This window comes from Hemiscyllium ocellatum, chromosome 19 (assembly GCF_020745735.1).
Source record: "Hemiscyllium ocellatum isolate sHemOce1 chromosome 19, sHemOce1.pat.X.cur, whole genome shotgun sequence".
NCBI classification, from domain to species: domain Eukaryota; kingdom Metazoa; phylum Chordata; class Chondrichthyes; order Orectolobiformes; family Hemiscylliidae; genus Hemiscyllium; species Hemiscyllium ocellatum.
In genome coordinates, this window is record NC_083419.1 from 60,949,884 (window position 1) to 60,972,151 (window position 22,268).

Genomic DNA, 22,268 nt, shown 5'->3' on the forward strand with positions numbered 1-22,268 from the left:
TCATTGGTTGAACTTTGCTGTCTCTCAAGTGACTCAAGGCCTGAGCGAGAACTCTTGGCCTATCTCCATCCAATATTGACAGGGGCACACATGCAACAAGGGTGAAGAGTAAATGTTAGGGAGTAAGATCCATCACATTCTAGAGCCACAGGTGCCTCCTACTTTTTTGCTAATCTTGCCTTGTTTAACTCCGCCCCTCTGTTATTCTAGCAGAAGTATCTTTGCATTTGCCTCGTTATGAACTCCACACACCACACATTCACTACCATCACTCCTATCATTCAATCATTCTCCTCTCTATCCCTCTGAACTAACTCCACAGAGGCCGGTATCTCATCAACATCACCCTTAATTTACACATGCATAGTGTATGACACTGGCCCAGCTGGCTCCTACAACGAGCAAAACCCTGACCCTCCTGCTTATATCTGTCAGCCAGGGCTCCCTGATGACACCAGGTTAACAGCCCCAATCGAGGAAACCAAATTCTCTGAGATCTACCTGGCTCACCTTCTTCCGATCACTGCCCCCTCTTCCTTTGCATTTCCGTTACCCAGTTTGGATTTGGTTTTTCTCACTGAGGATTTGCAAGGTCTGATAATCACGAACGTTGAGCAGGAAATAGCCCTATTGATTACCTCATCTCATCATCCACTTACGTTATATCCCTTGAGGAATCCACGGACACTTTTCATTGGAACTGGGTCCCAGTGCACCTTTGCGAGTGTGCTATTCACGACGTGGACACGCACGTTGCTAGGAGCCAACATTGGCACTGGAAATGGAACAGACAAGTGATTTTCCCGTCACTCGTAACTATAACACAGTTCGCAGCTCCACATAAATAGCAACCCACATTAATGTCAAATACATTTCTCACAAACAAGGACATGTTTTGGTTTCTTTTATGTTCATGTTTTCCTATCATCGTCATTCACTGCTCTAGAACAGAGACAGTACAGGAGGAGACTCTTTACTCATTATGGGCTGAGTGAGTTGGACTATACTAAGCCAGGAGATAGCTGAAAGAAATGATAGCATTGCTATAATTAAAACAGACTGCATGTCAACCAGACCACAAAATGCCCCTTTGAGACTGATTGTTAAAAATGAAGGGCTGGTGTACTGGAGTGGCTTCGCTTTGGACTCATTTTTCTTTGACATTGGTATCAACTGCGAATCACTTCATTGGCAAGAACGCAAGTCGAAGGCTATTTAGTCTAACGGGAAAGCAAGAATACACTACAATGATAAAAAATTCAGGAAGTGAGATGATGGCTAATTGATAACACTAAATTAAGACACCCAGAGTAAAACTCTGGGGTCACTGGTTCAAATCTTGGCAGCTCGTGGTTTTTAAATTCACCCCAACAAATCTGAAAGTGAACGCCAGTTTCAGGAATAGTGACTGCAAAACTATAGTCAATTGTTTTAAAAACCCATTGGATTCATTAGTGTTTTTTTAAGGTACGGACTTGACCCTGCCTTTACCATGTCTAGTCTACAGGTGACTCCAGACCTAAAATGTTGTCGACTCTGAACTGTCCTCTGAAACAGTCTAGCATGACACTCAATCCAAGGTAAAGTAACGATACCAAACAAATACTGGCCCTGCCAGTGAGGCCCTCAGAGAGTAAAGGAAAAAGAAGAAAAATTATCTTGACATTTCTACTTCTCATCTAAAGAACTATGCTGCATGAAACTATGTTTCTTTCTCGACTTTTGAGGTGGTTTCTCTCCTTATTCCTTCTTTTTGAAACACAACAGACAACAGTGAGGGTGGGTGTTCAACTGCTATCAAACATGGCCGCCGAGTTGTGCAATGCCCTGTTTCTGGAAATAAAATCCAAGCTATTCCAGTTCAAACTAACTTTTAGCAAGGACAAGTTGACATGGAATCACCTGGAAAAGTGCCATATCTCAAATTCTTCTCAGTCTAGCTCAAATCTATGTCAGCTCAAGTCCCCTTTCCAGCAGCGAGATAGATAGTGGTTGAGACTAGGAAACGCCACCCAGCTATTCCTCCTCATTAGTCCAACAGTTCTGAGGCAAGCCTGAACTCTGGAATCACTGCCTCATCCAAAGCCAGGCAAAAACTCAGCACTAATGGGGAATCTAGCCAGCGACTTTCAGCTCTGTGGGAATGTGACTATGTGTGCCTTTAAGAGGGATTTGTTCTGTCCTGTTTCTCTTGAAGAGGGGTGTTGCAAACCTGGTGCTGAGGTGGCTGTTCCATGGAAAGCAGACTTTGGGTTTTTCTTTTAAATTAAAAAGAAGCATGAATGGGTGGAATCAGCCTCGCACAGACCCAGGGTTCCAGTATGTGCTTTCAGTTGCTGAAGTGGGGGCTTTGGAGTTGAAGCTACTTGATACAGCTCTCTCTCTGCTACTGCAAGAGCTTGAGTTCTGTCTCTGCTGCAAGACTCATTCTGATTAGACTCCCTACAGTGTGGAAACAGGCCCTTCAGCCGAACCAGTCCACACTGACCCTCCGAAGGGTAACCCACCCATATCCTCTGACTAACACTTATGGGCAATTTAGGCATGGTCAATTCACCTGACCTGCACATCTTTGGATTGTGGGAGGAAACCAGAGCACCTGGAGGAAACCCACGCAGACATGGGGAGAATGTGCAAACTCCACACAGACAGTTGCCCGAGGCTGGATTCGAACCTGGGACCCTGGTGCTGTGAGGTAACATTGCTAACCACTGAGCCACTGTGCTGCCCTAAAGAAGCTGACACAACGACCCTTCAACACAACAAGCAGGCACCACTTGGAATTGAACCCAGTATCTCCAGTTTACTAGGCAGGCCTTTTAATCAACAAAGCCAAAGCATCACACCTGTCAGTGTTCCATCTCTGGACTGGAACAGCAAGAGAGGGAGATCTGTTTTGTAGAATTTGCCTTTTCCAAGGGTATGTCTTTGGGATGTTGCTGTATTGGAAGAGTCGATGAGTAGTACAGGCTAACCGCTATATCCATGGAATCGTTTTCTGTGGTTTTAGTTATCTGCGGTTTACCACGGCCCGAACATATTATAAGGAACGTTCCAGCAGCAGGGACCAAGGACTGCTGGGAAGGTATGTTTCCCACTTAAATGAATGGGTTTGCTCCTATCTGCAGCTTTGGCTTTTCGCTGTAGGTCTTGGAACGTATGCACCGCAGATAAGGGGGACTATAATAATATATTATTTTGTTAAGCACTTTGAAAGAGTTATACCAAATTCTTTATCTGTATTTTAACTGTGGTGTAAGAATAAAGTGAGCTTTGCTTAAAGCCTCTCGGCGTGACCAATTGAATTGCATCTGGAATGCGGCGCCATTAAATAAATTAGAAGTTAGATTTGAGGCTATCTCCTTGGTATGTTTTGAGAGGATTGGACTGGTCCATAACAGAGAACAATGGACACATGCCTCAAAGCACAGAGTCACTAAAGGTTGGCCTGTCCCACCAGTGAATGTAGTAAAGGCTGGAAAAATCAGAAATTGGGTTTCTCGGGGATTCCAGGAAATCGGGGAATGGACAGCAAAGTGCAGTAGAAGCCCAAGATCTGCCATGTTTGTATTAAGTGGCAGCACAGGCTCAATGGGCCTAATTCCTGTGTCCTTTTGGGGCAATCTGTTCTCACCTTTCAGATTACTCTGAGCAGCCGATTTGATTTTTATGATGCTTGAGGTGAGCTGCTCGGTCAAGGAAAGGATGGCTGAGAAATGACAGAATAACAAGACCAACACTACAAGAACAATGGTTACTTACAATCCTCGCCCGAGTATCCGATTACAATTTCAGGCTCCGAGGCAGCTCCAAGGATGTTGAACGACTGCACTTTCAACTCATAGGGAGAAAATTCCGGGGTGCCCGAAACGATGTATTTTGAAACATTGGCGACCATCACAGAGGTCCATTCGTCATCGCTGTCCTTCTGTCTCCAGCTGACTTTGTAAGTTAGGCCTGGCCCGTTGGACTGGACACCTTTCAAAGGCTAAAGAGAAACAGCAAACCAATGTTCAGTCATTTACAAACAGAACTGGGTTGGAGGTCTGTGGGGAGGGTTGGGGGGAGGTTGATCTTTGCCCTATACAACAGGGGACACGTGGAACATGTTGTTGGATCACGTGGTCAATAGTGACAATTTTTAAAATTTAATCATGAGACATGGACGTCACTGGCTGGGGCAGCATTTATTGCTCATCCTTAATTACCCAGAATGCAGTTTGAGAGCCAACCACATTGCTGTGGGTACGGAGTCACATGTAGGCCTGACCAGGTAAGGATGGCAGTTTCCTTCCCTAAATGATGATAATGAACCAATTTAACTTTTCCGACAATAGAAAATAATTATTAGATTCTTAATTTCGGATTTTTTAATTAGATTCAAATTACAGCATCTGCCATGGCAGGATTCGAACCTGGATCCCCAGAACCTTGGTCTCTGGGTTAACAGTCTGGTGATAATACCACCAGGCAGTCGCCTTCCCCCTCAAGATTCTACAAGCCTGACGTGTTTTCCGGGGAAGCCCATATCACCTTGTGTTAAAGATAGGTAGTTAGCTAATGTTAATTGGGAGCCAGTGTGGCTTATTGGATCACTGACATTGGTATGTGAGCAATATTTATAATTCTCTGTCCTGTGCTGTCCCACCAACTCACAATTGGCGGAGGTCTTTATTGGCTTGTTCATCTCTCCCTTCAGCCGGAGGGGGGGGAGGGGGGGGTGGGAGAAGGAGAGGGAGAGGGAGAGGGAGAGAGGGAGAGAGAGAGAGAGAGAGAGAGAGAGAGAGAGAGGATGCGTGCATGGTGTCTGCCCTTGTGTGTATTGAATTGCGCAAGGCATTGTAATTGCGAGGCCCCAAGATGGACAAAACAAAGAATTGTTTCATACTCCAATTGTTTGAATTTATTTAACATTCAAACCCTTATTGGAAACAATAGCTGCTCTGGTGGTGTTATGTGGCATTGCCTGGCATCACATGAGGGGCATCGCCTGATGTCATGCAGACAGAGCTGCCTGGCTTATGTCACACAGAGGAGACAGGCTTGTGCTGAGTTTTCTAATGCAGCAATTGGAGGGTCGCACTTGATCCTAGCATCCTGTCTTAGGGACGGAAGTCTAGCCAGGGTTCCTGATTCTCTGCCAGCGACTTTTATCGGAATGTTGGTGCAAACCCTCCACAATGTTGGAATGACACACACATATTTGGCCTGTGCAAAGACTGACCCTCGGGGCAAGTGATTGTAGGGAGATGGTGGTGTTGGCTGCTGATGCCTTAAAGAATCATGCCATAGAAGAGCAGGGGAGAGAACCTCAAGAACGCAGGAAGCGTAGGTGGTAGAAAGAAAGGGGGCAATGATGAGCCAAATACTTACTCTAAATTAAGAAATTAAGCTGGCCAAGCCCAGAGTTTAAACACTTGCAATAGTGACTTCGGACACCTCGATTGCATATATGTTGTAATACAGCATCCGCCATGCCTTTAGCTGGCATTGTTTTGTATTTAGGACATGTAGACATCATAACCAAGCCTTCCCACACCATGTACAGCAGGTAGATGGAGAGGAAGGACTGCTTTCTGTACTTTGTCCCAACAATATGCTTCAGCCTTCAGAGTAGGGACAACCCCACCACCCCCAGTTAGTTTGGCATTTCCCAATCTCATACCAACCTGCCTCAAGTTTCAATCTAGACCAGATACGTGCTACTCAAGACTTGAAACTCATCGGAAAGTAGATAGTCATGTCATTGGACCAATCATTATCCTTTTACAGCAGTTCATAAAATAACTGGCCTGCAGGGCTAGTGCAAACTGTTGCACCTCAACATTTCAGAGATTCGCACCCATTTACTCTGTTACACAGAATTATAGCATGTTGTAGTGCAGAAGGAAGCATTCGACCCTTTGTGTTTGTACCAAAAGAGCTACCCAGCTAATCGACTGTACCCAGCTAATCGACAGCCCTCTAACTTCATCACTTCCAAATATATAACCAGCTTTGCTTTGAAGCCTCTGATGAAACCCGGCTCCACCGCTCTCCTAGGCAGTGCATTCCAAGTTCTAACAACTCTGATCAAAGAAGTTTCTCCACATCTCACTCCTAGCTCCCCTGTTGACAATCTTCAAGTTGTGACCCTGAGTTACTGACATACTAACTAGTGCAAACATAATATCCTTCTTTACCCTGTCAAAATTGTTCAGAACTTTGAACACCTCAACAAGGTTACCTCATAATCTTCTCCAAGTTTCCTGTATAAAATTTGTGGGAAACCTCTACTAATAGAGTCACTGGAACAAGCTTTAAGTGTCCTTTCTGAAATACCAATATTGATGAAATGGCACATACCGATCCAGTCAGATTTACTGGTAAGTCCATACAACAAACAGTTTGCATACCTCCCAGGTTATCACCAGATTGTTGGGTTCCGTTCCCATCCCTTGGACTCCTGTAGGGTTTTCATCAGGAGCTGCAAGAAACAAAACGGAGTTGCTATATCGCACAAAAGCAAAGGTAGAGACAGCACCATTTTATTTACCCACCTCCTATCTGGCACCATCACTGACTTCATCTGCGTGAACATGTCTGAGAAACATGATGTGGAAAAACCAGTGTTGGACTGAGATGGACAAAGTTAAAAATCCCACAACACCAGGTCATAGCCCAACAGGTTTACTTGGAAGTACAAGCTTTCGGAGTGCTGCTCCTTGGTCAGGTAACTCATGGAGTTGGATCATGGGAATTTACAGCAAAAGATCAGGGTGCTCACAAACCAGAGTCTTATTTATCTGTACATGAACTGATAACGTCACCCATACACACAGAGTTATGGCACAGAGACCACTGTGCAACATCACTTCTGCTGGGCAGACACCAGCAGCCATCTTTGCCAACTGTCTTGGCGTTGGCAGTACAGATGTCATCGTTGTAAAACACAATCGGCCTTTAAAAGGCTGTATCTTACCAGCTGGCTGTGTGAAGTAGCGCTCGGATGGATAACTCGGATCGCTCCTGCCTACTCGGTTGACAGCGATGACCCGGAAGTTATAGTTGACAAAGGGGGAAAGCTTCAGGTGGACCGTTGTCTGCTTTCCTCCGACATCGGTCAAATGATGCCACAATCCAGGCTCAAACTGATCCTCTTCATATTCAATGATGAACTCTGAGAGGAAACCAGTATTACCTCACATTAGTGCATGGACTTCACTTGCCGTAGAGATCACTTGCCATTTAATAAATACTCAGAAGCATTTCTTAGTTTCAAGATTAACATAGATTTCTGCACTCCACCCCATTCCCCCAGTGTAACCTCAACTTGGCAAATTTGGACACATCCTTCAAACATCCCAGACCCATATCGACAGTCTGTTATCACAGCAGAGTTCTCTTTCCCCCAGAACAAGCTGGGAAAGAGGTCAACCCCGTGCTGTAAGGCTAAATGTGAATGATGTTGCAGAATGCGGGTATCCTGGTTTAATCAGGCTACATGGCTCGGAAACAATTCATCTGGCTCAGCCAGCTCTTTTTCAGCTTTGTCCCATTTTCTTAATCTAAATCACATCAGGTCTCTCCAGTCCCTTCTCCCTCATTCGCTCATCCCTGCTTCCAGCAAAAAGATTCGTGGTCAAGAAATTCCTTGATAAATGGATCAAATGACAAAGGCATCGATTTAAGGCAAGGGGGAGGAGGTTCAGGGGGATGTCAGAAAGGACTTGTTCAGCCACAGGGTGCTGGGATTCAGGAGCTCACAGCTTGTTGGGGATGGGGAGGGGGAGGCGGAAACCCTCAGAACATGTCAGAGCTGTTCAGATGTGCATTGGCCATGCCAAGGCAAACATAGCTGTGGGCCAAGTGTGTGGACTAGAATAGTTTGGTAGCTGCTTTTGACTGGGATAGACTGGGAGGGCCTTTCCACCACTACAGACCTACAACTGTATTCACCTCAACCATTTTCACCATTCTCCAGGAGAGGAATTCTCTTTAGAACTTCCTTGACTACCACGGTGGCATCGAATGATGCTCCTTTCAACGAGAAGAAACAGTCTGTATCTACTTGAGCAAAGCTTCACTCCCCCATACCCTATCTCAATGAGCGAAAGACCCTCAACTGCAGAGCAATGCCCATAAGCCCTGGAACGGCAGTTAGAATCGTGCAGTCCCTACAGTGTGGAAACAGGCCATTTGAAGGTTCGATGTGAACTTAATGGGCCAAACAGCATCCTAGCCAGACCCACCCCCTACCCTATCCTTGTAACCCTGCATTTCCCATGACTAGTCCATCCCTGGACACCATGGGTGGTTTAGCATGGCCAATCCACCTAACCTGCACATTTTTGGAGGAAACCATGGCACCCAGGGAGAATGTGCAAACTCCACACAGACAGACAGTCACCTGAGGCTGGAATTGAACCTGGGTCCCTGGTGCTGTGAGGCAGCAGTGCTAACCACTGAGCCATGGTGCTGCTCAAATTTAAAGGTAATAAGGCTCCATTAACATTATTACTAAGCTTTTAAGTAAAGAATATGGGGGCAAGTGTTGATTGAGGGAGTTAAAATAATACTCAGAGCAATTGGTTTGGATTAGAACATAGAACATAGAACATAGAAAAATACAGCGCAGTACAGGCCCTTCGGCCCTCGATGTTGCGCCGACCAAAGTCTACCTAACCTACACTAGCCCAATAACCTCCATATGCTTATTCAATGCCCGCTTAAATGACCATAAAGAGGGAGAGTTCACCACTGCTACTGGCAGGGCATTCCATGAACTCACAACCCGCTGAGTAAAGAATCTAAAGATTGAGAGAAACTATCTCCTCTGGTGAGGCAGTCTGGAACAAGGGGGTTTAAACCTAGAAATTCGAGTCAAGTCATTCAAATTGTGGCAGGGAACATTCGCCCCAAGTGGAAGGCTAACGGTAGTCTGGCACCAACTCCACCAAAAGGCTAAAAATGCTGGGGATTTGTAACTGAAGCATCTAATTAGACATTGATGGCTAAGTCATTAGTGTTAAAGTCAAAAAGATGCCCACTAGATTTGAGGTACAGATGCACCATAATCTGATTGAAAGTGAAGAATGAAGCAAAGAATAGGTGTGTTGTTGGTCTGCTGTAAGACTCCTCAGAATTTAAGGTCGAGCACACATACTTGTAATGGGACTGTTATGATCATCCCCTGGAATCCAGGACAGCTGCACGCTTCTATCTTGAGGGTTGGTTAATTCCAGGTCTGAAGGTGGATCGGGACTGTCTATGGAATGAAGACATTAAATTAAAACCAGAAAGATGCGACAGAGTCAAACAAATCAGAAACTGGATGGATGTGTGCGGCAATGTAGGGTGGTGTGGCTGCATGCACAGGGGTCTCTTGCGTACCCAGCAGGGAGATGGGGAAATGTTAGGTCTGGCTCAGCAGTGACCATCGAGTTCAATAAGGCTTCAGCAAAAACAGCTACATGCAGATACTCAGGAGACTGAAACGACCCGTATGCATGATTGGACTTTGCAGTCCATTGCAGTTCTTCAAGCTGAAGCTCTTAATTATTTGTTGCCAAAAGCTCTTCAGAAAGACTGTTCAGCCTGAGCTTAATAGAGGCAGAAATCTAAGGCACACAAAACAGGGAAGAGGTCGGGCTGAGAGGCAGGGCTGGGGGTTAATAAACTCAATCCTTCTGAGGTACCTGACAGACTCTGATCAGGCAGAATTTAAATGATTGCTGCATTTCTGCTTTCACTACAATAACTGGGTGTTCAATCTGTGTAATGATCACTCTTTAGAGTGCAAATAAACTTTCTAATCTCTGACCGAAATGTCATAAGCTATACTTTGCCACAGCATCATTTAGTTCGGAGATCTGCTCTTATTAAAAACCAGTACATGTCAAAAGACAAAGTTAAATATTTAAAAGCTCTGGGGAATGCAAATGAGTTTTATTTCAATAGCATGAGGAATGAGGGTCTTCCATTCTGTGGATTTATTAGAGAGAGCTGCGATTGTTCTCCTTTACAGCAATCGGCAATTATACAGAGATCTCATGAAGGGATTCAACATTATGAAGGGAAAATAGAAAATGTTTCCAATGACAAAAGGGTCAACACCCAGGGGACACAGATTTAAAGGACTTGCCAAAAGTAAATCAGAGAGGAAGTGAGGGAGAATTCTGCCACTGCAGCTGGCCGTTCTGGTCTATCCCAGATCTATCCCATCCCAGACCACATTGCCTGACAGGAAGCAGATTCAATTGTGAATTTCGAAAGGAAATTGGATGTGTTATTGAGAAAGGAACATGTTTCAGATCCATGGAAAGAAAGGTGGGAGCAACGGGCAAGCTGTATGGAATATCGCAACAAATTTCTGTGGTTAGGACCTCTCGCCAGGTTCACATAAATTCTAAACAGCTCCCTCATGATTCATCGGACGAGGGTTCACTGAATTCAGTTTAATAAAAAGCACTTAAGACATAATCCTTTTAATGAGCTCAAGTTGCTTGCTGCCCTGCAGCTAGGCTCTAAATGATGAGGAGTCCGCGGCCTCCTGGTTAATTCACAGCCTTTTGTGTTGAACTTTACCATAAGCAGTTTCAGAGATATAGGGATCCCTGGATGGACAAATCCTCAAAGTTTAAGGTATTTGCTCAGGCAGGATCACCCTCTTTGAACTATGGCTGTCTACTGAGAAGTAGACAAATGTCGTACGCATGGGACTTATTTTTACACAAACTAGGAAGAAAGCAAATGGATCTGCGTATTAACTTTTTAAAAATTTACTGGTCGATCTTCAATGTTCAGTTATCCCCCAAAATGACGTCTTCAACTTGTAACATTCTGGAATGCGTCTATTACTGGGGCCATATTTGATTAAATCCAGTTGAGTTTCTTGACACACTGCCTGATGCATGGCAGTCACTGCTATATCACAGAAAATGTGGTCACCCAATTCGTATACAGCAAGGTCCCTGAAGCAGCGACATGGTAATGACCAGATTGCCTGTATTACTGGTGTTGGTCGAGGGATAGATACTGTCAGGATACTGAAGAGAATGAACTACTTTTTGCACAAATAGTGTCATGAGATCTTTTATATCCAGGATGGATGGGGCCTCTATTTATTGTCTCCTTGAATCAAGCAACGTCCTTTCAGTACTGAAATATAGATGCAACTGAGATGATCTGCTTAGACTTCTGCAATGAGACAAACCTGACTCCAAGGTGAGAGGTCCACCATTGAATTATGGGTGACGATTGAGTGAAAGTAAGTGGGCATCTTTCTTATAATTTACAACTTTGTCAAGTTGTAGAGAGCATTCACTTGAACAAAAGATGCTTTGAGGGTCAATGTCAGCAACACACGCACCTCCAGGAGATGACTAATGGTAACAAAAGAGCTATAGTAGCTGCAGGAGCTCACGGGCATGCAGAAACAGTGGGGAATTCAAATCTGCTCAGTGCAGAACTGCACAGCATGTCAGGAAAACTACGTTTCACAACAGCACCATGTGGAGAGACCAGATCCAGCTTAAATTTCACAAATGATCATGTTAACCTAGAGGGTCTCCTGTATTATCACTGATGAATGAAAACATGCAAGTGCAGCAAATAAGTTGATAAAGTGTTCCACCCTCCTGATTATTTTTCAATGAGCTGCATTTGTAAAATTGGAGCCAGTCAGCACAGATGACGCATAGACATGTCAAACACATGACATGTAATTTAGAGACATGCACACAAACTTGCACACATTCCAGACTCTCCTACATATAATCGCAATCCACAAACATACACACAAGACACACACACACACTCATATGTACCAAACACGATTGAGCACACTCACACAATCCAAGATATATATAGTCAATCTAGGCACACAAGTACACTCAGCCATTCTTTGCACACACGCTTTCTTTCTTTCTTTCTCTCTCTCTCTCTCACACACACACACACACACACACACACACACACACACACAAACAAACAATCATTGTGGTCAGAGAAAAGCCATTTATTCCATCATGTGAGCACCAGTTCTCCAAATCAGTATGATGACTGAATGATATTTAATCTGCCTTTTCCCACCTCCATAACCCCGTATATTTTAATTTGAACAGAAACATCTAATGGTCTCTTGAATGTTTTAATCGAACCTGCCTACACTATACTTGCAGCCATGCATTGCAACCCTCAACCACTCGCTGTGTGAAAAAAGTATTTTCTGACCTCACATTTGCTTCTTTTTGCGAATTATTTTCAATCTGTGTTTTCCCTTCGTTACTTGGACACAAAAACATTTTCTCTCTATCAAATCCATCCAGACAACTTGTGAAAGATGTCTGCCAAATCTCATTCAGTCCTTTAACTCTTCAAGAGAAAGAGACCCATTTTCACCTAACTATCTTCATCAATGGAGTGTATGTCAACCTTGAAATCACTTTCATAAACCTCTTCTTTACAGACCTCCCCCCCGCCCCCCCCCCCAACCGAAGTGTGGTGCCCAGATTGTAGTGCAATATTCCAACTGAGAACTAACCAGTTCCTTTCCATGTTCAACATAGCCACCTTGCATTGTGCTCTTTGCCCCTATTAATAAAGCTGAGGATGACGTATAGCTTATAAACAACTCTCTCCACTCTGTCCTGCCACCTTTACTGTCTCCAATCTCTCACACACCAGAGACATACACTTGGCAAATACTCACTGTTGCATCCCGGACACACACGCCAAACACTCTGACTCTCCTGGTCGGTAAAGGAGACAGTTACAAATACTCCTGGGTACTGAGACAGTTATTGCGTGTTTCCAATATGAGAGGAATTATCCTCCTCCAAGTGTTTATAACTTGCAATGGTGTAAGATTTAATCGTCACACCAGATTTTTCACCCACTGCGTGCAAATAGCCCGAGTGTCACTGTAAAGTGTGTGCGCGCAGAAATTACAGAATTCCTCTCAGGAAAAAGCCGGAAAGGCTGGAAGCACACAGCAGACCCAGCAGCATCTGAAAAATCGGACACAGTTGTGATTTGGAAAGTTGCCCTGCAAGAGAACAGCTTTCCTCACAGCTATCAATGGAGATGAATTACTCAGTGGAACCTCCATGACCAACTAGAATGGAGGGGACATCAGTGGTGGACAGTCTGAAAAACATCCAGATACAAGCAAAGCTACTGCCTTGGGAATCAATCATTAAAATAATCCTTATTGTAGTCTGAGTGGCCATCAAGCACACAAAACGCTCAGACAGTCAGGTGTCCCATATGGATTTAACATCCATTCTGGTAATGGAGGTTCCACAGTTGGTGAAAACACAATCATCCAGGTGGTGAAGGAAGCACCAATACAGGTCAATCTAGAGTTAACACACATCTACATAAAATGTGTCTACCTTGGCTAAAAAAGGAAAAACAAAACCCCAAAGAAGTAGGCGTAAAGAACACCAAATGCTGGTGGCGACATGGTGAGTGAATGCTACACATAAAGGAGCAGTGTGGAGCTGCCTCAGCATCACCCTCCACAATACTTCACCTCAAGTGGACAATGGATAGAGAAATGAAGCTGGTGAACATGCTACATTATGGCTGGAAATGAAAGTAAGAGAGCCAAGTCAAAACAAATGGAAGAGTGAAGTGTGTTCAGACAAACACTTGTTAGTTTACCGTATGGGCTAGCTGGAGTTGAGGAACGGGCTGGAAATAAAGAGCAAGGTTAGGGTTTAGTCGCAGCCAGCACAAGTTAAAACAGTCACATTTCTCTGCTAGTTTCATAAAAACAAAGAAGAAATTGCACATCAGCTTATTAGATCTCAGAAATATCACAATCATTTCCACACAATGCATTATCTAGAGCTGTAGTGATAGTCGCCGTATCAATGATCAGTCCCATTTGATAAACATCAAAACTCTACAGACGCATGCCCAGTCTGGTCACTTCTTTAATGTTTTTGGGCTGAACTGTAAAAGGATGACCACTTGGGTCTTTTTTTTTGTTCTTTAATGGGATATGGCTCATCCTAGTCTGGTCAGTTTCTACTGCCTATTCTAAATATCCGCTTGATCAGGGTGGCTTGCTCCAGTCATTTCAGAATCAGTTAACAGCCAACCAGACTGCTTTGGGTCTGGAGTCACATGCAGTTAAAAACAGATTTTCTTCCTTCCATCAAACAACCAGATGGGACTTTATTTTTTATATATGACAATTGACAAGTGTCACATGGTCACCATTTGGCAGATTCTTAACTCAATTTTTAAAATTTAATTCAAATGTCACCATCAGTGATATCTGAACTCATATCCTCAGAACAGCCTGGGATTCTGGATAAGTGACCCAGTGATGCTGCCACGATGCCACCATCTGACCCTCTTCCTGAGTGAATTCTCCGGCAGTAACTCAGATGAACTTCTGTATCTGATCATCGGGAGGAGTAGAAAATCTAAACAGCACAGGCCAGACTAGCCTGGCAACCCTGTACTGCAGAGCACTCAGCCTAACGTATTTGGTAAACAACTCAGTTATCACTCAAGTTCAACAGAGTGACAATGATCAATGAAGGACACAGATTTAGAAACACAAAGGGGCTCCTTTAAAGGGGGTTTCAACTTGGCGCGCAAAGTAGTGGACATTTGCTGAGCAAGTTGCAGAGCCCCAGAGCTCTCCACAAAGTGTCAACACGATTGACTCACCAACAAGGCAAGTTGTTGGGGAGATAGGGGATGACAAGAGGAGGGAGTTACAAGTGAGGAGGGCATTGTGGGAAGTCCTCTGGTGGCGGAATAATTTTCTGTCACACAGTGAGGAATGCTGAGCTGGCTCCAACCCGTCCAGATATCACAGGACCCCAATTTCCACATTCACTGACCCTTCATCTGAAACAGGAGCAGATTTCTACCCGGGACTGATCTGGAACCAGCTGCCCTGCCACTTGTGCAGCTGCCCAGCTATTTCTATTGGATAAAAGATAACAGACAGCAGAGTGATTGCCGCTGCCATTCTGTTCAATGGGTACCATGTGGCACCTTGGGCAACTTTTAGCTTCCCATTTGAGAGGCCGGATGTTGAACCATGGAAGGCTCTGAGTCCATCCCATTCCAGGACTTTCCCAACAGGGTGACAAGCTGGGAGGTGGAGGGTACAGGGAGATCAATGTTTTGGTAAGCAGCAGCGGGAGGTTGGTCTTCACTTCTCTAAGGTAGTGACTCTCAGGACCCTGTACCCATACCTCCCAACTGCTTTGAGATTGCCTAGCTCAGCATAATCAAGAGTTTGATGCTAACCTCGATATCCTTTGGATTTGTGTTACAGGTTGCCTGCAGCAGGGGGAGCCAAAGCTCCCAATTCACTCTTTTCTTTTGCAAAGCATCACCTCAGCAACACCTTGCAAGAGGGTCGGCTTTTCAAGTGATGCTGGTGTGAAAAGGTGCTCGCACAGAAACAAAACGCCAAAACCATTTAACCTTTGAACCCCAGATTCTTTTCACAAAGCCTCAGTACACGTGACAATAAATTTAATTCAATTCAGATTCTTTAAAGACTGGAGCGACAAGAGGAGAGCGCGAGCAAACAGAAGCCACATTACCTAGGACAGTAAGGTCGGCCGTTGCAGAGTTGGTGTCCAAGGTGGTGTTCACCACACACGTGTAGGATCCCTGATCTTCCTCAGACACATTCAGAATGGTCAAGACGTCACCAGAGGCTTGGTGCCTGAAATCGAGACCGTGGATTTAATGTTAGCTTGACTACATCAATCATTGACACTGCCTCGGCCTCTGATTGCAAGGGGGTGCCTATTTTTGATTCGGATTGGTGGGAATTCATACAACTTAAATGCTAATTCGTAGTGGGGAGGTTGCAGGTGACGGGAACTTTGCTTCCCCACCACCCAATCTACATTGAAAAAGGACCCTGCTGGGGTGAAGTATCTTGGAGATGTGATCAGTGGAAACGTGTGACCTGAGATAAGCGGGAGAATGTGATTCCCATTGGCATCATGCGGCATTCAGGGCAAAGATTTCTGGCGACAAAAATGACAATGGGGAACATGCCTGCCCTCTGTGCGTGGGCAAAGCCAGACACGGGGTTGTAAATGTTAGACCGTCAGTAATAAATCCACCCAGGAATTCAGGAGAAACCTAATAACATGAAGGGGCTGGTAGGAATGCGAAGTGGGTGTGATACATCCCGCATCCCGTTTGGGAAGTCTCTGTACAACTAGCAGTGGGGCTCACTCAAAAACGAAATCAGTCTCACTCCACTCCATCTCGTCACCATATCTTTCTGCCCCTTTCTCCTTTATCAATTTAGTTTTAATTTCAAAAATGTATTATATTCATACAAAATTTCTTTATATGTGTACATAATCACAAACGCAGTACAGTTCTCTATTTAGTTAACTTGCCCTTAATTGCACCTATACTCACTACCTTAGCCATTCCTTGTAGTAGCAAGATCTAAGTTCCAACTGTCTTTTGCGTAAAGGGGTTTTTCCTGAATTCCTAATCGGATTTATTGGTGGTGGCTTTATATTTAGATGTGATCACAGTAGTCCTGATCACATGGCAAATGCTTCAATGCTTTAACCTGTTTGCGTATTTGACAGTGAAATGGTGAGACAAAACCAGATTTAGAGTGTACTTTATGATTGGGGACAGGAATTGCTAGATTTACAAGAAAGGACAGTGGTTAGCAGCAGGCACCCGAGTTCAATTCCAGCCTCAGGTGACTATCTGTGTGGAGTTGCACATTCATCCGACGTCTGCTTCCTCTGGGTGTCCCTGTTTCCTCCCACAATCCAATGATGTACAGGTTAGACGGATCGGTCATGCTAAATTGCCCATAGTGTCCAGGGATAGATGGATTAACCATGAGAAATGCAGGGTTACACAGATAGGGTTAGGAGCTGGGTGTGGGTGGGATACTCTTTGGAGGGTCAGTGTGGACTTGATGGGCGAACGGCCTGCCTCCACACTGTCGGGATTCTGTGACTGAAGTCTTCTTTCCCTCTTCCACCATCCAATGCGAATGGAATTGTTAACTGATCATGTCGAAAACAGATCAGTGTGACGCTGGACAAGCACAGCAGGTCAGGCAGCATCTGAGGAGCAGGAAAATCAATGTTTCGGGCAGGAGCCCTTCATCAGGAAATGCCGATTTTCCTGCTCCTCGGATGCTGCCGGGCCTGCTGCACTTTTCCAGCACCACTCTAATCTTGACTCTAATCTCCAGCATCTGTAGTCCACACTTTCACCTATGTCTGTAGCAGGCCCACACACTTGGTGAAGGAATGTTAATGGTGAGGGGTTTTAGGAGTCACAGTTAAGTCTCAAATGACTCTCACTGTGCCCCAAATGCTGTTGTCTGCTTTGCTCTCTTTGTTATTGAAAAATGGTTGATATTATATTGAAATATATTTGTGTGTGCTGCATGATTGTTGGGGGTTTTGTACTTTGTAGACCTGTGGCTGGTCATCAGAGTTTATTGGACAACAAAGGTCAAAATGACTGCTCAATCAGTTGGAAACTGATGAGTCCTTTTCCCTCTCTTTTGGGGAATATCACCATATCGGCTGCATTAACACAATCAAGGCCGCTGGTGCAGGAACCCACAGTACCTGTTGTCATCAGGCAGCTCCTCGTTGTTTTTCAGCCATGTAATTGTCGGAGTGAGTGACGGGTCGTGCTTCACTCTGCACTCAAACACAGCCGTGTCCATCGTCTGCACTGACTGATAACGCGGCTGCTTCAGGATGGTCGTCGGATCTGAAAATTCAAAACGTTCGTGACGGCTGACATGCTTTCAGCAGCAAAGCAAAGCTTTCCCGAAAACACGACCTGAAAGCAGAATGAACCTCACCTTTGACCTGGAGAAACGCTTTGTTCTGGACGACGCCAAGTGAGTTGGTTGCGATGCAGGTGTAGGTCCCACTGTCATTCTTCTGCGAAAAGGCAATCTCCAAAGTGCCATTGTCATGGAAAACATAAGAGTCACCGCGGAGGACACTGCCTTGGTCATCCTTGAACCTGGGGTTAAACATATTTACAGTAATGCCACTGGCAATGTGTAACATCCCCCACATCAATGTCAGCCTCGCTCCAATTTCTCCCAACACCCTTTGCTTGTTTCTGATTTGCCTGAATTCCTCGTAACAGTGCTCTTGTTTCTCTCAGCAATAAACAATCATTGAGCCTTACTTTACAGGAGGCGGCCATTTGATCCATTGCTTCAATACCTGCCCTGGCAAAGGGATACCAGATTGGTATCACTGCCCTTTCCCACAGCTCTGGAAATATTTTCCTTTTAGGTAGAAACCCAATTCCCCCTTGAAAGTGGGCCATCGTTTCGGGTAGCACATTCCTGACCAATAACATGCTGCGTTTCAAACAAAATTTCGTGGGCCCGATTCATGGGAAAGCCTGACTGATGCCCTCTCACAGCTCACAAGATACACACCCAAGCCACGTGCAATGTGACAAGGAATTTTCACGCTGTCACCCAGCAGTCAATGCCAAGATGGGAGTGTGAGAGGAGCACAAGTGCCCAAATAGAATACTCACCTTGAGACTCAGCTCCCAACACTACACAGAGGCCTGCTAAGCTTCACCCCTCACATCAAACCAACTTCCCTGCCCCGTCACGTTCCTCCCACAAGCATCCTACATTCCCTTATGTCATTCTATGCTCTCACATATCCTTGGCAGTCATTCTGCACAATGTATCGTTCTCAAGATTCATGCAGTAACAGTGGGAATCATCTAAAACTGGTTGAAAAAGGATCAACTCTTAATGAATTTGAAAAGAAAATCCTTGCTTCAATCTAAAAGCAAAGAGAAAGAAAAGTAATCCTTTAAGGGTCTTTAAGTAAATAATAAGAGATTTATATGGTCATAAAAGTTATATTTTATTTGGATTAATTAGATCACCCCATGAGCTGGAGTTTTTGAGATCCAGCCAAGCATTTGTTATGGGGCAAGAGCCCAAATAAAAGTTTTCAACAACACCACCAGAACAAATAATTGTTGCAATTTCAAAACAGAAAGCCTGTTCTTTGGAAGGGGAGTCAGGGCACATACCATTTTTTTCTACCTTCAGAAAAAAAGCAAGGTTTCCGGTCCAACTAAATTAGATCACAAATATGTCACAGCAAGGAATTTTCTTCTTTACACTTCCTGATGCACTTTCTCCATTGGCAAAAGTAATGGAATGCATGTCAACAAATGAATTAATGCATTTAAAACATATTTGCATTAAATCACAGGATTTCAGAGTGACATTTGAAGATATCAAAACATTTCATACTTCTCTTGCAGAATACTCCTGACGTCTTTAAGGACTTTCAGACCTGCTGAGCTTTAAATGGGCTTCTAAAACAGCATGGTCAGGCAGCATCCAAAGAGCAGGAGAATCAACGTGTCGGGCATGAGCCCTTCTTCTCCTGAAGAAGGGCTCATGCCCGACACGTCGATTCTCCTGCTCTTTGGATGCTGCCTGACCCGCTGCGCTTTTCCAGCAACTCATTTTCAGCTCTGATCTCCAGCATCTGCAGTCCTCACCATTTCCCTTCTAAAACAGCATACCAGCGGGCAAAAGTTGCGTGCAAGATGAAATATGGTGTTTGTCCCCCAGGTCTGGGGAAGCTGAGCTCGGTTAGTCAGAGTGTACGTTTTGCACACTGGACACTCTTGACTTGTGAAAAATGTGATAGGGTCAGGAACAAGGAGGAAAATCCATTTTTTTGCAAAAGAAAATTGAAGTGTAGCCATTTGTACACCAAATCATGTCTTCACAATCAAGAAAAATGTCCACCTCTCACCTCCTTCCAGTTCTTTTGGCAATGAGTATAAATCTATGTCCTCTGGCTTTGCTCCTCCTTTGAATTGAAATAGTTTCTTCATAACTAATCGTATTGAGCACTCCAACTAGCAACTTATTGACCGTATCCACCAGTTCCAAACCCCCACCCCAAGCCAAGGAATGAAGTCCTCTTGCATCTAGTCTGTCCAGCCCTTTTAGAATTCTAATTGTATCAATCGAATCCCCTCTCAACCTTCTAAATTACAATGAATACAGGACCAATCAAGCCAATCTCTCATTGGGCAGTCGCCCATCCCCAGTATCAGTCCAGTGAAGCTCAGCTGCACTCACTCTATGGCATGTATGTCCTCTCTTAGATTCTGAGATTAAAACTGTCCAGAATTCTCCAGGCATGGTCTCAGCAAGACCCTGTATAACTGAAGTAAGAAATTCCTACTTCGGGACTCAAATCTTCTCACAGTGAAGACTAATATGTCGTTGCCTTCCTAATAGCTTGCTGTACCTGTGTGTCTACTTCCATTGGTGTACAAGGACACTCAGCTCCGTTTGTACATCCCAATATATCACCACTTAAAAAATACTTTTCCTTCATTTTTCACACTGACAAGTATTCATATTTAACTACGTACTGCATCTGCCATGTGTCTGTCCACTCACTGACTTGTCCAAATCACCTTGAAGCCTCTGGACATCTTTCTCATAACTCTCAATCCAGCCCAGTTTTGTGCCAGCAAATTGGAAATGTTACATTTGGTTCCCTTATGCAGGTCATGTACATACATACATACACATATATATATATTTATACACACACACACACACACACACACACACACACACACACACACACACACACACACACACACACACACATAATGATAAATAGCTGGGGCCTAAGCACTGATCCTTATGGCACCCCACTTGCCACTGCTTCAGAAAAAGACCCATTTATTCCCTCCTTCTCGGTTTCCTGTCTGTCAACCAATTCTTCATTATTGCCAAAAGATCACTCCAATCCCATACACTTGAACTTTGCCCACTAACCTTTTGAGGGACCTATTCAACAAATACAAAACATCCACTAGGTCTATTTACTGGTTACATTCTCAAAAAAACATTCAGTAGATTAGAAAAGCATGATTTGCCTTTCAGAAATCCATGCCGACATTATATCATCCCATGAATGCTTTTCAAATGTTCTGTTATCACATCTTTCAGAACAGACTTTTCGCCATGACTGATTGACATTAGGCTAACTGGTCTGTAATTCTCTGTGTATTCCTTCCCTCCCTCTTTAACTATTTGTGTAGTGATTGGGACCGGGTGGACCTTGGTGATTACAAGATCCTTGAGTGGTGTTATTAATCTGGGCCAATCAGGAAGTTTCTGGCTGACCAATATTAATGGGAGATTTCAGAGGTCCTCCTCGTGGGTCTGCTCCTGGGCCTGGCCAAACTGGCCATAAACAGGTCCAGGCAGCGGGCCATGGAGGGGGTCATTAGGGCCGACTGTCTGCCCCTCTTCCGCGGTTACGTTAGGGCCCAGGTGTCTCTGGAGAAGGAGCACGCGGTCTCCACCAACACCCTGGAGTCGTTCAGGGAGAGGTGGGCACCATAGGGAGTGGAGTGCATTATTTCCCCCTCCAACTTCATTTTGATTTAGTCCCTGCCCTCCCCCTCACTGTTTTGATCACACAGCATTGCCCTTTTGAGGTAAAGGGCACTGCTTGTCACAGGCCACTCGGGTGTTTTCCTATATTCCTGGTGGTGGAAATTGAATAAAGACTTGTGCACTTTGTGTCTCTCACTGTGTCTCACACCTGCACACACACACCATGGGTGCTGGGGAAAAAATAAGCACTACCGCAGTTAGGCGGTAGTGTGGGGTTTAATAAAAAGGACAAACAGCTCTCTTAGAGAAAAAAAAGATTATTAATGGGAGATTTCAGAGGACCTCCTCGTGGGTCTGCTCCTGGGCCTGGCCAAACTGGCAATATACAGGTCCAGGCAGCGGGCCATGGAGGAGGTCGTTAGGGCCGGCTGCCTGCCCCTCTTCCGCGGTTACGTTAGAGCCCGGGTGTCCTTGGAGAAGGAGCACGCGGTGTCTACCAACTCCCTCGAGCTGTTCAGGAAGAGGTGGGCATTGCAGGGAGTGGAATGTTTTATTTCTCCTCCAACTCGATTTTGATTTAATCCCTGCCCTCCCCTTCACTGTTTGATCAGGCAGCATTGCACTTCGTCGCGAAGGGCACTGCTCGTCACAGGCCACTCGGGTGTTTCCTTTCTTCCTGGTGGTGGAATATAAATAAACATTTATGCACTTTTTGTTCTTCACTGTGTCCTACACCTGTACTCACATGACATGGGTGCTGGGGAAAAATAACTACCGTTGTTAGGTGGTAGTTTGGAGGAAAATTACAAAAAAACAGGAGTGTGAAACAAGCTAAAACAATTAATGGGAAATTTAGGATCTC

The 22,268-nt window shown here is 44.7% G+C and overlaps 1 protein-coding gene across 5 annotated transcripts in view; it reads right to left on the bottom strand.

The window, feature by feature from the left end:
• nrcama (neuronal cell adhesion molecule a) overlaps positions 1-22,268 on the bottom strand; it is a 405,372-nt gene that overhangs the window by 53,552 nt on the left and 329,552 nt on the right. For all 5 annotated transcript variants that reach the window (XM_060839991.1, XM_060839992.1, XM_060839989.1 and 2 more), the window contains 8 exons: positions 17,837-18,003; positions 17,595-17,742; positions 15,564-15,688; positions 9,146-9,247; positions 6,962-7,159; positions 6,396-6,466; positions 3,763-3,988; positions 660-775 (listed from right to left, as the gene is read on the bottom strand). In XM_060839991.1, the coding sequence (XP_060695974.1) occupies positions 660-775; positions 3,763-3,988; positions 6,396-6,466; positions 6,962-7,159; positions 9,146-9,247; positions 15,564-15,688; positions 17,595-17,742; positions 17,837-18,003 (1,153 nt within the window). The remainder of the gene's footprint in view (positions 1-659; positions 776-3,762; positions 3,989-6,395; positions 6,467-6,961; positions 7,160-9,145; positions 9,248-15,563; positions 15,689-17,594; positions 17,743-17,836; positions 18,004-22,268) is intronic.